The 13,718-nt window shown below is 47.4% G+C and overlaps 1 protein-coding gene across 1 annotated transcript in view; it reads right to left on the bottom strand.

Annotated features, from left to right (window-relative positions):
- The window catches only part of LOC309402668 (mitogen-activated protein kinase kinase kinase 3-like), a gene marked incomplete at both ends in the record, with an annotated part of 43,884 nt that overhangs the window by 6,486 nt on the left and 23,680 nt on the right, over positions 1 to 13,718 (bottom strand). The window contains 5 exons of the mRNA XM_081996528.1: positions 256 to 450; positions 1,460 to 1,552; positions 3,537 to 3,604; positions 5,619 to 5,692; positions 8,440 to 8,573. Of these exons, the coding sequence (XP_081852654.1) occupies positions 256 to 450; positions 1,460 to 1,552; positions 3,537 to 3,604; positions 5,619 to 5,692; positions 8,440 to 8,573 (564 nt within the window). The remainder of the gene's footprint in view (positions 1 to 255; positions 451 to 1,459; positions 1,553 to 3,536; positions 3,605 to 5,618; positions 5,693 to 8,439; positions 8,574 to 13,718) is intronic.

The raw sequence follows: 13,718 nt of genomic DNA, 5'->3' as shown, positions 1-13,718 counted from the left end.
CAAGTGATGAAGAGCAGCTGACCCCATATGCACCCTCAAGTCAAGCCAAGGTAACACACAGTGTGTTGTATTAAATCACCCTCACTGAGATGTAAGCTAGCACCATGTGCCTCGTGGTGGGGATGGAATCAGAGCGCATTCACATACGGTTAGCTTAGCTGATGCCCATTAACTCAGCAAGTGACAGTAACTCAATTTTGTGTCAAGACCCAGATGTACTGAGACCTCAGACACTAGTGGCTTTGATTCACTTACAGTTCCTAGCTTTCGTAGGGGAGGTGCTGAAGACCTGCAGACCTTTTTCACAATTGTTCCACCATTTGGGCCTGTACTCATCATACTGCAAGGTGCTGAGCTTGCTGTCCCCATTAAAGCTCTTGGTTCGACTAGAAGGGACAAGTTGAAACAAGTTCTCCTGTGGGAAGTAACTCCTGGGGAAAGTCCTCCGGCCTGTAGGAGAAAAGGGGAGAGTTATGGCAAGAACGCACACACCACCTTGGATCTACCTGTTACCACCTTCTCACATTGCTGCCCAGATCCAGTGAGGCACCTCCTCAATTTAAACAAAATACGTTTAATGAAAATGAAGCAAAGCCCTGTGAACATTTTAAATTCAATTTAAGAGCTGTTAACAGCAGGCATTACATGTAATGCAGAATGTTTCCAGAGGGGTTTGCAAAAATTTAATTACATTAGGGTTTTTGTTGGTTGTTAATCACAACTAAACTCTGACCAGGCAGGGATTTACATTGCAAATTCTGTCTGGCATCCCTTAAGACCACAATACAAATGACCACACAAGCAGCATCAGATCTTGTGATAACTGCTTTCACACGGGTAGTGTCAGTGAGAGACAAAGTTCATCCTGGAAGGCTCAATATGCTGTCTGCATGTCCTCAGTATTTTTTTTTTTCCTAAGGGAATTTAATTCTTATTCAGTTTTGTCTCGCACCACTTGCAGTCTTCTACAGCGAAAGAGGGAGCAGCAAGGAGGTGACTGAGTGGTCCCAAAAGCTCAGAACTCACAAGCTTAAAAAAAAGACATGAACAGATACTGCTACCCTGCACTTGCTAGGGGATTTGTTACAGCTCTGTGAGAAACCTGCTGTAAAGGTCACAAACCAGCATCCTCAAAGGCAAGCGATTCAGGGGAACAGAAGGGTTGATATTGCCAGGGATGAGAAATGCCATCCATCCACGTGGCTAAGTTAAACCAGGCGTAAGCAGAGGAGGAGCTGAGTGCTGACTTTCATACACGCTGTAGATGCTCAGCACATCCCAAGAGCAGACCCGCATGGTCTCACAGAGGATGCTCTTCAGAATACACAAGTGAATCCTAAATTACTTGGTGGTTCTCCCTTTATTATCTTCCCAAGTCTCTCAAGTCCTAGGCACTGTCACCAGCCACCAAGATCCTGGACCAAGCACCTCCCTCCCTGCCCCTCCATCATTTTCTTACCATCACTGTAGTCCTTGCGACTTTGGGAGAGGTGGTACTGCCTTGGGAAGGTCCCACCTTTCCCAAATCTCTCACAGAATGGGATATCGAAATCTGTCAGGAGGGAAGAAAAGACATGTTTCTGAGATCAGCTCAGTATCAAATGCCCAGAGCGTTTCTTATGGGAAAGCATTCTGGTCTTCACGCCGAACCACAGGCAAGAACGAGGTAACAAGCTGTTCATTTACATGACCAGATATTCCCCAAGGCTCACCCTGAAATCTGACCAGTGACACACTCCTTAGTGGAAAATAAGGGTTATACACACTGGTCTTGGTCCCCCTAAAGTGAACAGAGGTTTAACCACTGACTTTATGGACCCTGGCCCACACTGTTCAAATACAAGGCAGGGGATTGACATTGACCATGCCTGGTTTCCAAAACAGTGCACTAAACATCTTATTTGTACATGGAAAATGCCAAAATTAGCACGGAAACAGAACTGCCAGGCAGGGTCAAGCCCAGATCCATCTACTCCAAAACCTCTGCTCTGATATCAGCTATTTCCAGGGAAATGCAAAAATCCAGCACTTGGCTAACACCAGACAATCCCTCTTCTATCTCTTCTCAGATGAGACTCCTGAACTCTGAAAGCCAGAGACCAATTTATACCCTCAGAGCCCCAAAATTTTATATTTACTTGGATTAAATGCTAGAAAGAGAGACTAGAATATACAGAAGGGATTAAAGACCATCGGAGTTTAGATTAGACACGAGATTAAGAGAGAGGTGGATGGACATGTGGGATAAGGACATATTTTTTTAATAAAAAAAGCACAGCAGAGGAAGCCATTGCTGGTAGCACTGAATAACTTGAGATTAAAATATCTGTCATTTCCCCCCCATCTTTCACCTCCTGTTTTTCTTCCATCCAATTCTAATGACACAGTCCATTCTGATTGTTTGTTTGTCTTAGCCTGGGGCCAGCAGCTGCTCTTTGGAGACCATTCCTGGCCTCAGCCGCACTTCAGCATGACTTCTCCATTACAGCAGCGCGCAAGAGGAGTACATAATGGCTGAAATACGGTCAGCGAGAAAAGCAACAAGGACAGGTCAAGAGTTTCTCAGTGAGCCATGTGTGAGCAACGATGCCGAGTGGTGTCTCAAAGTAAAATGCCTCCCCTACCACTAGGGATGTATTAAAACCTTCAGCGACGTGGACTGACTGCAGCTTCATCTCAGCGGTTCAATCTAGAAATCCTGCCTCGGGCCAGAAACGAGTTATCATGCCACAGGCTGATCGCCATTTGTTCATTTTTAATAGTGAAAGTCATTACAATATTACCAAGTTTCCATGACTTAACCAGCTGGATGTTTATAAGTGATTAAGCAGTAACCTATGATCCTTGAAAGTTACCAATACACTTTCTCTAACAGCATTTGCAGTATTACTGCATTAATGTAATACTGCAGTATATTAAATAATACAGTATTACCGTATTATTAATACTAATCCACAGATTATTATTAATGCAAATGGAAGAGGTATAACTCCCTAGAGCGTTTGGGATGGGGGTTTTGCTATGTAGGAACTCAGGATCCTGAAAGTGCAACTCCCAGAAACAAAAGGTGATGCCACAAGGCTGTTTCCAGCTTCTAAGCACCCCACAGTTGTCTCCAAACAGAAGAGCAACGCCCCCTCAGCACCTTCTTCCAACACACCACTCATGCCTGATCTTTCAACAGCTTTATTTGCTTTCATCCACTTGTTAACCAGTTTAGACTGTTGTTGCTGTAAACCGATTCCCAAATTAGACCCAAAGGTTCTTCAGTGCTACCACTATTGCCAAGAAGGGTTAACGATGACAAGAGCAGCCCTGCCTGTGTTCAATGCCCTGGGTCTTTTGATTTTAGAGAACGTTCATGTTTGATCATTGCAGGGTCATTTTTGAAGTGTAATCTAAGCAATGGAGCTGGTTTTCTTGATTGTTTTTAATTACTTTTCATGCAGCGCCACCCCTCTAACAGCCTTTATCCAGTTTCGTTACTACATGCATTTTATATTTTTAAGCAAATATAAACCTCCAAGAGGGCTTACCCATGCAATCAAGACTGTCTTTGGGATGGCTCTTCCTTCCAGGAACAGGGGTTTGGGTAAAGGGAGGGCTGCAAAGGGATGGAAAAAAAAAGGAGGATACATTTTATTATATCAGAAAAGATGTGGAATTAATTAGGAAGTGATTACACACAGAAAGGACAGGCTATACCATAAGACGCAGTGATCACTCATCAACCCTGTCTACCCAACTGAGCTCCCATTCTCAACCTGCGCAAGAATGAAGACTGTTTTTTTGCTGGATCACAGCTTGTTCCTGTGGCAAACCAAAGGGACGCTGCAGAAAACAATCACCAGGCTGAAACAAAGCAGCCAAAGACTGTAACACCTATGCACAAGACGGCACAGAAGAAGGGCTGCAGATTTCTCTTCCCTCAACATCAAGTGTTCAACCATGCAACTCCGCATTCTGTGAACATTGCTTTGTTGCTGTAGATGTACACACTGGAGTCCTTCAGTCACTCTTGATTCATGCAGGTGTCCCTTTCTCTGCAACATCATGCTCCACCTTCCTTGTGCAGGAAGGTCCGTACCACCACTGGGCATGCACACTCTCCCAGGAGACCAGGAAGGAGAGAGTGAGCTTGGTGCTTCAAGGCTCAAGGTCTTTAAACTACATCGAGAGAATGATAAAGCACTGCAAGGGGATCTCAGCGGTCCCAATTTCACCCCAGCCTCTCTAAGGGCCAACAGGGTGATCTGGACAGGATGCTTTTCCACTCTCCCTTTTAGCAAAATAGGCACAGTAGTAGAAACCTGCTTTGTAAAGTGTTCTGAAATCTACTCATATCAAAGCTGATCATGGCAGGTTCGCTACAGTGAAGAGGAATTTGTCATGTTATTTCTTAGCACCAGACTGATCACCTTGCCTGGTGACTAGATTACTCTCTTGAGGCTTAGTGCCATCTCAAGTAATTGGCTGCAATGGCTCAGCTATGGCTTTGTAGGAACAGTCGTACTTACTCCTCTTTCTGCCTTTGAAGAATATAGCCCTCCTCAGGCCTTCTCCAGCTCCTAGACCCCATGACTGAACACAGCTGCCTGCTTCTTTGTATGTGAAATCAAGCCATGCTACCCTCTCGCAAACATGCCTAACGCTCTTCTCTCAGTTCGCAATAAAGTGTTACAACCGGGCTGTGCTCCTTCTGTTGTTCTTCCTAGAAAAGTCTTTGCAAAAGCAAAGCTGGGGCATAGAGCCTGGAAGCACAAGGAATCCAGCTCCAATACAGCCATAACAATGAGAAAATACATCACAGGAAATTATTAAAAGCCACAAAAAGGAAATGGACCTTGATGGTGAGACAGTTCCAAAGTGCACAGAGCTGCAAACCTGAAGCATGCTACACAATCAAATCAACACAACGCAGACCTGCTGGAACACAGCCTTGATGCTGTATGGCAAAAGCAACGTGGGGAAAAAAAATAAAAACCTTTGATGCAGATGGAAAAAAGGACAAAAAGGACACTGTGTCTTATACATAGCCTACTGTGCACAGCAGCAAACGTACAGTTTCTGCGCACGTGTGAGCTCGGACCAACCAGCCGCACCAACTATTGAACTGCAGCCTGTGTTAGTACAACATGTCCTAGTTGCTTCCTGCTGAGAAGCTAAACTTAGTCCTTGCTCATCTGGTGTCCTCAGCACCTTCACTGACATGTCTGTGGCTGCTGGCAGTGCAGAGGGGCTGCCGAATTTACAAGTGGTCAACGGAGAGCAGACAGCATGCCCGGGGAGGAGGAGGCATGGGGAGGCTAATGGAGTATTGACCCGGTGACTGCAGAAAGCCAGAGGGCTAGGAGCGGGATCTGACCGAAACAGAAAACCTGGGCACGCAAAGCCAAGCTGTCCACAGATCCCCAGCTATTTTGTCCAGCTCAGATTACTGCAATTCAAATCATACCATCATACAGATGTCTGTGCTAGGGTCTGGTTTTTAGCATTGAGGACAAATTTGTTTTTCTCAGGTGCATCCTCATCCCAACAGGAACCTTAGGGGATGCCACGGACCCCACTCATCTCCTGCTGTGGAGCTGAGGCTGCATTTCAGCTTGTGCACAACTCACCTGTCCACAGATCTGTCCAGTGACTGGCAGCTCCCAGACAGCGACTCATCGGGGCTGATGAAAGCTTCAAGCATCTGACAGTGAAAGAAAAGGGGAAACAATAAACTATCCACTGTAGTTCTTCAAGCTCCAGTACTAGCAGAGCTCTGCAGGGTCAACAAAGCTCCACGAAAAACAACTGATTTACACCAGTTGATGCCAGCCCCAGCAAAGATGAGATTCGATCTACCAAAAGTTTTCTTCTCAGTGGAAATCCATTTATGCTGCCCTCTCTGTTCTTATTACTGTTCTTTCCAATGGCGATTTGCTAGTAGTGAAACTGAGGCAAAGATTAGCACCCTGCACCCTGATGTTCAAACCATGCTGAGAAGTCAATGAGAAACAAAGTGCTCAAAGTATTTCTGGGGGGAAAAAAAATTAAAAAAAAAAAAAAAATCAGGATACAAATGATGTGCTCAAGGCCAAATGAATATCGTGCACCACAGCCAGGACTGCAGCCCCAGACACCTGACTTCCCCAAGCTGCTCTGGCACACAAGACCAGCTTTCCTCTCCGGTGATAAGCGAAGCATCATCAGGGCTTTTGGCTGGAGGAACTGGCTTGGCTCTCACTAGCTCAGTGAGTCAAAAGCTGCATTTGTGTTGCTTCCTGGATGAGACATTGTACTGGATGGGGTTATTTATAGCTGGTTAGTAACAACAGAGGTTTTGTATTAAGTGGCAAACCTAGGGGCTATGTGCACTTCTATGTAGAGCAGAGCTTGCTCAGGGCCACGCTGTGCTGCAGTCAGTACGATGCTTCCTCCTGGCTGCAGACCTGTTGTGGACACTCACCAGCCCCTACTCCACAACCAGCCCCAAGCCCAGCTCATTCTTGGGAAAGCTGAGCCACAAGGGTTAAACACCACGTGGAGTCACCCACGTCGCTCCTCCTTCCCCCTGTACAGGAACAGCCTCCCTTTCCATGCGCTGTTTCTGTGTTAGACGTCTTCAACCAGTTGTCATAACACCTTGCATTATTTTGGCAGTGCCAGTTGGAAAGTGAGATTTTTATCTGCTTCCCAGTTTTTACCGCAAAGCCTCATCCTTTAAAGTGTACCAACCAAAGAGGAGCAAGCCCCCTGCTAGACCCCACTTCCCACCTCTGCCAGCCATGCCAGGTCTCTCCCAGCAGTTAAAATAATGCTTCAATGGACTTATTTCGCCAAAGCATAAAATTGGGATCCAAGCAGGCTCCATACTCAACCTCTGTCCATCTGCCAAGCTGGTCTTAAGGCAAAGACCACAGTTACATCACAGGCTTGCACAGGGGCATCCCCCAAATGGCAGCAAGCACTAGCTTCTAAGTGGTTTTCCATGAGGCACATGGAAGCTGCAGCACGAGGACATTCTGAGGGTAAAGCCCATATGGGGAAAAGCACGCCTGCTCAATGAGAAGACAGAAAAAAACTTCTAAAAAATCCCCGAATCCCTTTTTTCCTGCATTTAACTTGCCAGAGAGGGCAGCAGGCCACCCACAGTGTGATGCTGGAGAAAAGCGAGGATAACATCTGGGAACCTTCACCAGGAGCTCAGCTAGCGCCAATGAAGCTCCATTAAAAGCCAGGGGAGCTGCACTGATTTACACCCAAGAGGGGGTTCACGTGGACCCTCCCCCTGCACGCACACACAATTTGTCTTAATCCTACCAAACGTGTTTGGAAGGCATGTGAAAACAATAGAAAGCCAACTTTTGGCTGCAAGGAGCACAAGATACATCTGCACTCTGATGCTGCCAAGACTCACCCGGAGTGACTTCTTATTTTATTAATGGCTGTATAATAAACTGTTGAAAACACAACTTTGCCATGGAAACACTGGCACAGCCTGCACACAAAAGTGGAGCTGGTGGGTGCTATTCAGTGTAGGAAATGCACATCTCCCTAGGTAAGATCCTTGGGGCCATCACAGGAGCCTGCTGGTGCAAGCTTAGTGCCTTCCAGATGTCCCTCCTGCACAGCCAGCCCTCCTGCAAATTGTGGATCCTGGTCCTGCCATTCCAAGAGCTTTGCAAGAATGAACTGTGTGCCCAGTTAGCCCAGCTGACTTCACAGGACCTATACTAAGCTCTTTGGAGCTATAGATTGAGCAGAGATGTAAATGGAGAGGGAGGTGTAAGCTGCCCCCGCTCTAGTCCGTTGACACTCCAGAGTTTCCCTGACTGAGGGTACCAAATTGACCAGAGGAAGAGGTACTGCTCATCACTGTGCTGAAAAACTAGCTACTCTTATTACTGAGAGACTGGAATATACAAACTCCCTATTAAGAGAGGGCAAAAAAAATATATGGGGGAGGGACAGAGAGACAAAACCACAGAGGCTGTGGGCAGAGCCAAGAACTGTAACTGGAGCTCAGGCAGAAACAGCACATGGGAAGCAGCAAGAGATGCTGACATCCCGAGGCTGTTGCAATCGCAGGCAATCAGTTGCTGTCACACTCCCTCGTGGTCCCTGGGATCTGGGAAGGCCAGATCTGGGAAGGCTGTGGCCACGAGGGCCCAGGAGCTGGTGTGCACATGTGCCAGATCTATGCTCCTCCAGAGCTACCTGAGGTGCCCAGCACATTGCCATCACTACTGCAGCAGGCTTTCAGGGTTCCTGGAAATCGGGCCCGCTGTTTCTTGAGCATGTCAAGCCTGGGGGCACCCATTCCTGGAAAAAGCTGGCCCAAGCCCCATGAGCAGAGCCTGCTGGGGGTTTACTGGTAGGAACAGCACTCACAGCGCAGCCTCCCTCATGCCTGATCCCATCCCGGTTTAACCCACATGCCCCGGCCCCACTTACGTTTTGATCCATGGTCTCGGGGATGAACTCGCCCTCGCTGTTGATGCTGGTATAGGATCCCTGGCGAGCAATCTGCTGCTGCTCTTCGGGAACGCTACCTGGGGGTGGAGAGCTCCGGCCAGTGTGCAGAGAACCTAGGACATGGGAAAGGCATGGGTCAAGGAGAGAAATTGCCACATCCAAGTTCTTCCAGAGATGCTGTTCCAGTGATCACAGACCTCCTGGAGACGCTGCTGGGTTTGAACTTGTGTGGAAGGGAATAGAGGAGCTAGAGGTGTGATACTGTTTACTGGCATCCTACAAAGCTTTTGCAATAGGGACAGTTTGTTACTGTGGGGCCACACAACATCTAGCAGATTTGGCCTTCAACTTCCCCTGGATCCTAAGAGTTGCACACTGTATCCAGGAGCTCTGTTGACACCAAAAAGAAAAGGGCTCCAGAGTTTTGTTGTGATACAGTCAGGCAATCTCAAAGCAAAATGCAAATCCAAACCAACCTCCTCTCTTTGACCACCAGGCATTTCCGCCCTGGATCACATCACTGCCTCATTCAGCAATCTGGGAAACAGCCTGGGTGAACTCACTGCAACATCACTTAAACACTTCTTACATGGAAAACAAATTGCACTCAAATACCCCTCTTCTCTCTTCCTTCCTTATACGAAAGGAAAGGGGAAGGAAAACCAACTCTCAAATCTAACCATGGGCAGGGGAAAGACCTATGGGAGCAGCTCATCCCAGCTCCTGCCAAGGGAGGGTTGCCTCCCCTGTCTGTAGCCCTAGAGGTTCCATGCCTGAAGCTGGCAGAGCCTCCACACCAGGCAGAGTCACCTGGAAACCCCTGGGGCTTTGCAGTGCGCCGTGCACATCTCGGCACAGAGAACAAGGCGTTTGCAGGCAGCCCACCAGGGCTCTTTAGCAAAGGGGGTTTCTATTTTGCACCTGGAAGAGAACTCTGCAGCTTCCTTATATCGACGGCCCATTTCTCCCCATTATTCCCCAGTTCCACCCTAACCAATTCCCTGTGCCTTTTCAGGATTTAGGGAGTGTTGCCCTCACTTGGTCCAGATGCACAGGCTTGGCTCCACTTGTCTTTCTGCAGTCCCTCCCCTCCATCCCTGGGCTGTCATCACTTCATGGCAAGGAATTGCTGACGGAGGTCTGTGCTGCTCCATGCTGGAGCTTTAACCAGTTGGTATTGTGCAGTGTAAGCCTTCACACAACACAACAACTTGTTTTTAAGCTGACTTCTAAAAAGCACACATCCTTGAAGAGTTAGAAAGCACATGGGAGATGCGCTTCCTTACACTTCTTACCCACTTTTATGGCACTCTTGCCAACTCTTTGGTTCATCACTACCATTTGGTAACAACATGCCCAGGCTTAGCACAATATTGCAAGAGAGAGGTATCGGGAAGGGGCCTATCCCATTGTGAAAAGTCAACACTGATCAATCAGCACAACTTTTGCTTTTTCTGCTGCTATTCTGCATCACAGTTACTGTGCCAGACTGATCTCTGGCATAAAACCATCAGCATGATCAACACTTCAAGTCTGAGTCTCCACCTTTCACTTAAGCTGATATGTATCAGGAGCTTCTAACATTAGCAGTGTCATACCAGCACCAAAGGTCACTAAATCAGGATTGGATTTATACCAAATACATAGATATCTCTGTCCCACGGTACATGTCCCTCCAGACTCCTTGCTCGCACTGTAAAAGTAAAAAGTCATATGGCTTCAAGTTACTTTTTTTCTCCTTCCTATTTTCTCCTTCACAGATTTCCTGCAGGATAAGAGCACAGCAAAAAAAGTCCAACTGAAGTAATGCCAAGATCAAGGGGAGAGAATCTCTCGAGTGCTGCGGCGCTCATAATGAACTGGCTTTCCACCAGCCCTAAAAACAAAACCAGTTGGGAAGTATGGCATCCCCTCTTTGAAGATAAATAAACAAATGTTTAACCATTTAACGGTTCGGACGCCCTGGATAAATCACTGCGTTATCATCTCCTTGTTTGCTTAGCAGATGTCAATCCAGAATGCCGCATAAAGACTGGTGGCTCTTGCTCCAAAAAGCTGCTAGAGGATTTGACGTGGTGTAACCACTGTATCTTAGCTCTGTTGAGCGTTTTTGTTACTGCTACTAGGAGGTGTGGGTCTGCTCACGCAGTGCTGGGATCTCTTGCTGCAACAACCCACCCACTGCCCCCGAAGTCTTCAACTCAGATTGTACAAAGAGCTGTACATGCCTGGTTTGATTTTGAACCCAGGGAGTTAAATGAGATTTATCACAAGCGTAAAGACTTTGCATGATCTCACATTAAGCCTTTGCCTGTAACAACTACTCCCAGTCATCAGGTCAGTTGTGTTTGACCTTCCAGAGTCACATTTCCTGCCAAAAACTGTAAAAGGGGATAAGACACCAGCCATTTCCCAGCAGGCAAGGAAGTTAAACAAAACGCTCAGGCTTTTGCACGCCTGGAAACTGCTGGATTGAACCAGATCCCTTTCAGCAGACTCTTTGCATAGAAGAGCTGCTCAAAGTAATTTATGCAGCTTCACACTCCAGGAACGCTGCTTGCTGCTGGCTGCGGCTTTGCATCCACGCGTGCCCATTTGCCCAGGAGGAACACGGGCAGGTGGCAGGAGCAGAGCCCCGGAGCCCAAGGTTGATTCCACTCTCCAGCCCTATCCTGCCCCCATAACAAAACCTCAGGCAATCTCAGTGCTACTGGGGTGGGGGAAATGGAAAATAGGGGCCATGGAGAGAGAGCAATTGCGGTACTCAAAGGCAGGCTTAATTCACAGTGGAGGCAACACGAGGCATAGTGGATATATTAGATAATGCTGCTTTACCTGCCCAGACGCAGAGGAAGAAGCGGACAGACAAGCCCAGATGTGCCCGTTTGACACATCACGGATGCTCTTCACACTTGACCTAATACTCAAGAAACAGCAGCAGCACTAGGCAGAGAGAGGAGACGCCCAAGGAACTGTCCTCCCCGGGTCTACACGATTACAGGTCAGCTCCAGTCCTCAGACCCAGTGGGGATGGGGCAGGCTCTGAGGCACATCTTTATAAGCCAAATGCTGGCTGGATCTCAGCAGCTCTATTCAGGATTCCTGAACTCAGAGAAGCTCTGCAGATTGGCACCGATTGAGCATTTGACCTCAGTTACCTTTTGGAGCAAGGTGCTTTGGGAAGGAATTCCTGCTCCATGTTACACGCACTAATGTAAAGCCATATATTTGAGACTACAGCACAGCATGTCCCGAGCAGGATGAACCAGGCCAGTACGGAGACTTACAGTAACTGCTGGCATCTACTGGGGTCTTTCATGTTCCCTTCTGTTATTTATACTTAAGAAGTGTCTTTCATGCAGTATGTGTGGAGTTCATGGTGCTGCACGTACAGCCAGCTCCCCTGTGCCAGGCTTGGCTTCCCTCCACCTCCGCGTTCCCTGGCTTCACCCTTTCCCTGCCCTGGCAGGTCCTTCCTAAAACTTCATCCATCACCAATCAACATCAAGCAGGGGTCCTGATGGAGAATAGAAGCCCCTTAAAAGTCAGAGCTGGGGAGGGTTTGTTGGCGACCGCCTACGCTCACAGCTGCAGCCACAGAGAGCCCAGCCCTGGGCTGACGTCGCCACAGAGCCACATGATGTCAAGATGTGCCGTTCCTCCAAGCCCTGGCAGAAACACGAGGCTCAGGACGCAGCTGTACAAGAAGAAATAAACCTGCAGGAAATTTATCACTCTGTGACTGTTGAAGGGAGGTGTGAGCAAATGGACCAAATCGTGCTAGACTTCTTTTTTAGTGGGACCCCTACCAGTCTCCCTCCTCTCCATGCTGATCCTCAGAGGATGGATTCCTACCTCTTGATTTAATGCAAACTTTAGGGTACTTCTATACTAATAAGCAGGACAGAGCCCATTTCTAGCCCTCAAGCAGCTGTCATGATGCACACAGCCAAATTCTCTTCCTCTTCTCAAAACAGATGGGGTCTCATCCATCCCAACTCCTGCCACAGATCCCTAGTCCATACTACCCCAGTTTGTACCTGGACGCTGCTGTGGTGGCAGTCATGGGTACATGTGCTAATGATTAAGCAACCCCATCGATGGCCAGCCTGTGCTCGTGTCCTGGCCCTGTGAATTTAATGGCACAGATATCACCTCTAGGCCTCTGTTTCTGGCCAGCCTGTGCACCAGCGAAGTCTTTGTACTGTCCCTCTCCGGAGATCTGCATTCAAATCCTCCCAGCGTGCTAGCAAGGGTTAGATGCTGCTGCACACGTGTCCAGGCACCCATGAAAACCTGGGTACCATCACTGCGGTGGCAATTCTCTGAAGCAAAAGTCCTGCTGTTCCCATAGTTGGTCCATATTTGACAGCACAAACCCAAACAGCATTCACTCCTGGTCTGGAGAGGGCTGGCAGGCACATGATGCCACAGCTCAGCAGCCTGGTTTACCACTATACGGGAGGAAAAAAAAAAAAAAAAAAAAAATTTGGCAAATGTTTCCACTGAAATGGCGACTCTAGAATGGGGCTCCTGAATAATTTGTGGATAATGTTCTGAAGCATGTATTTCCTCAAAGTAAATAAAAACAACCCTCAGTTATCTGAAAATCCAGAACCCAAATAGATTTTAGCCAAAGTTTCCTGGCACTCAGCTGAACAGTTGCAGATGATAGTCACCAAGAGACTGGAACATTTTCCACTTTGCCCCCTCCCTCCCCGAAAAAGGGGTGTGGGGGGATTGCCACTGAAAAAGTTTATGGGAAAAAAAAGAAAATATTGACTTTGCATAAGGTTTTTCAGGGACATGGAGCAAAGACATTTTCTGTCCAGCAGAAGCAAAAATAGCCAAATCTTCCCCAGAACATCTACCCCCCTTCCAAAGTGCTTGTGCCAACAACATGCAGTTTTATTATTTTTCACTGCTGCTAACATGGCAGAGTCAGCAGAAAAACACTGAGAACATGACCCTGAACCACCTTTTTCATGAAGTCACTTTAAATTCCTTTTAAATGTAGTTTCAAGAGAAAAGCTGAATTAAGAACCCCTCCTGATGGCAACCACTTTGATGACACCAGAAGCAAACACTGTGAAGTACCTTGCAACTGCAAGTGAAGAACAGTTGCTCCTACAGAAATCCCAGCCTTTTGACTATCCACCAAGTTCAGTGAAATCCCCAGTTCAGGAAACCATGACACAGGATCATCTCTGTCTGTCTATTGCCTGATTTTCAGTTTTATGCTCCATTTGAAACACTGC

This window comes from Phaethon aethereus, assembly GCF_964289735.1.
Source record: "Phaethon aethereus genome assembly, chromosome: 2".
Taxonomy (NCBI): domain Eukaryota; kingdom Metazoa; phylum Chordata; class Aves; order Phaethontiformes; family Phaethontidae; genus Phaethon; species Phaethon aethereus.
This window is presented reverse-complemented; position numbering and strand designations above follow the sequence as displayed.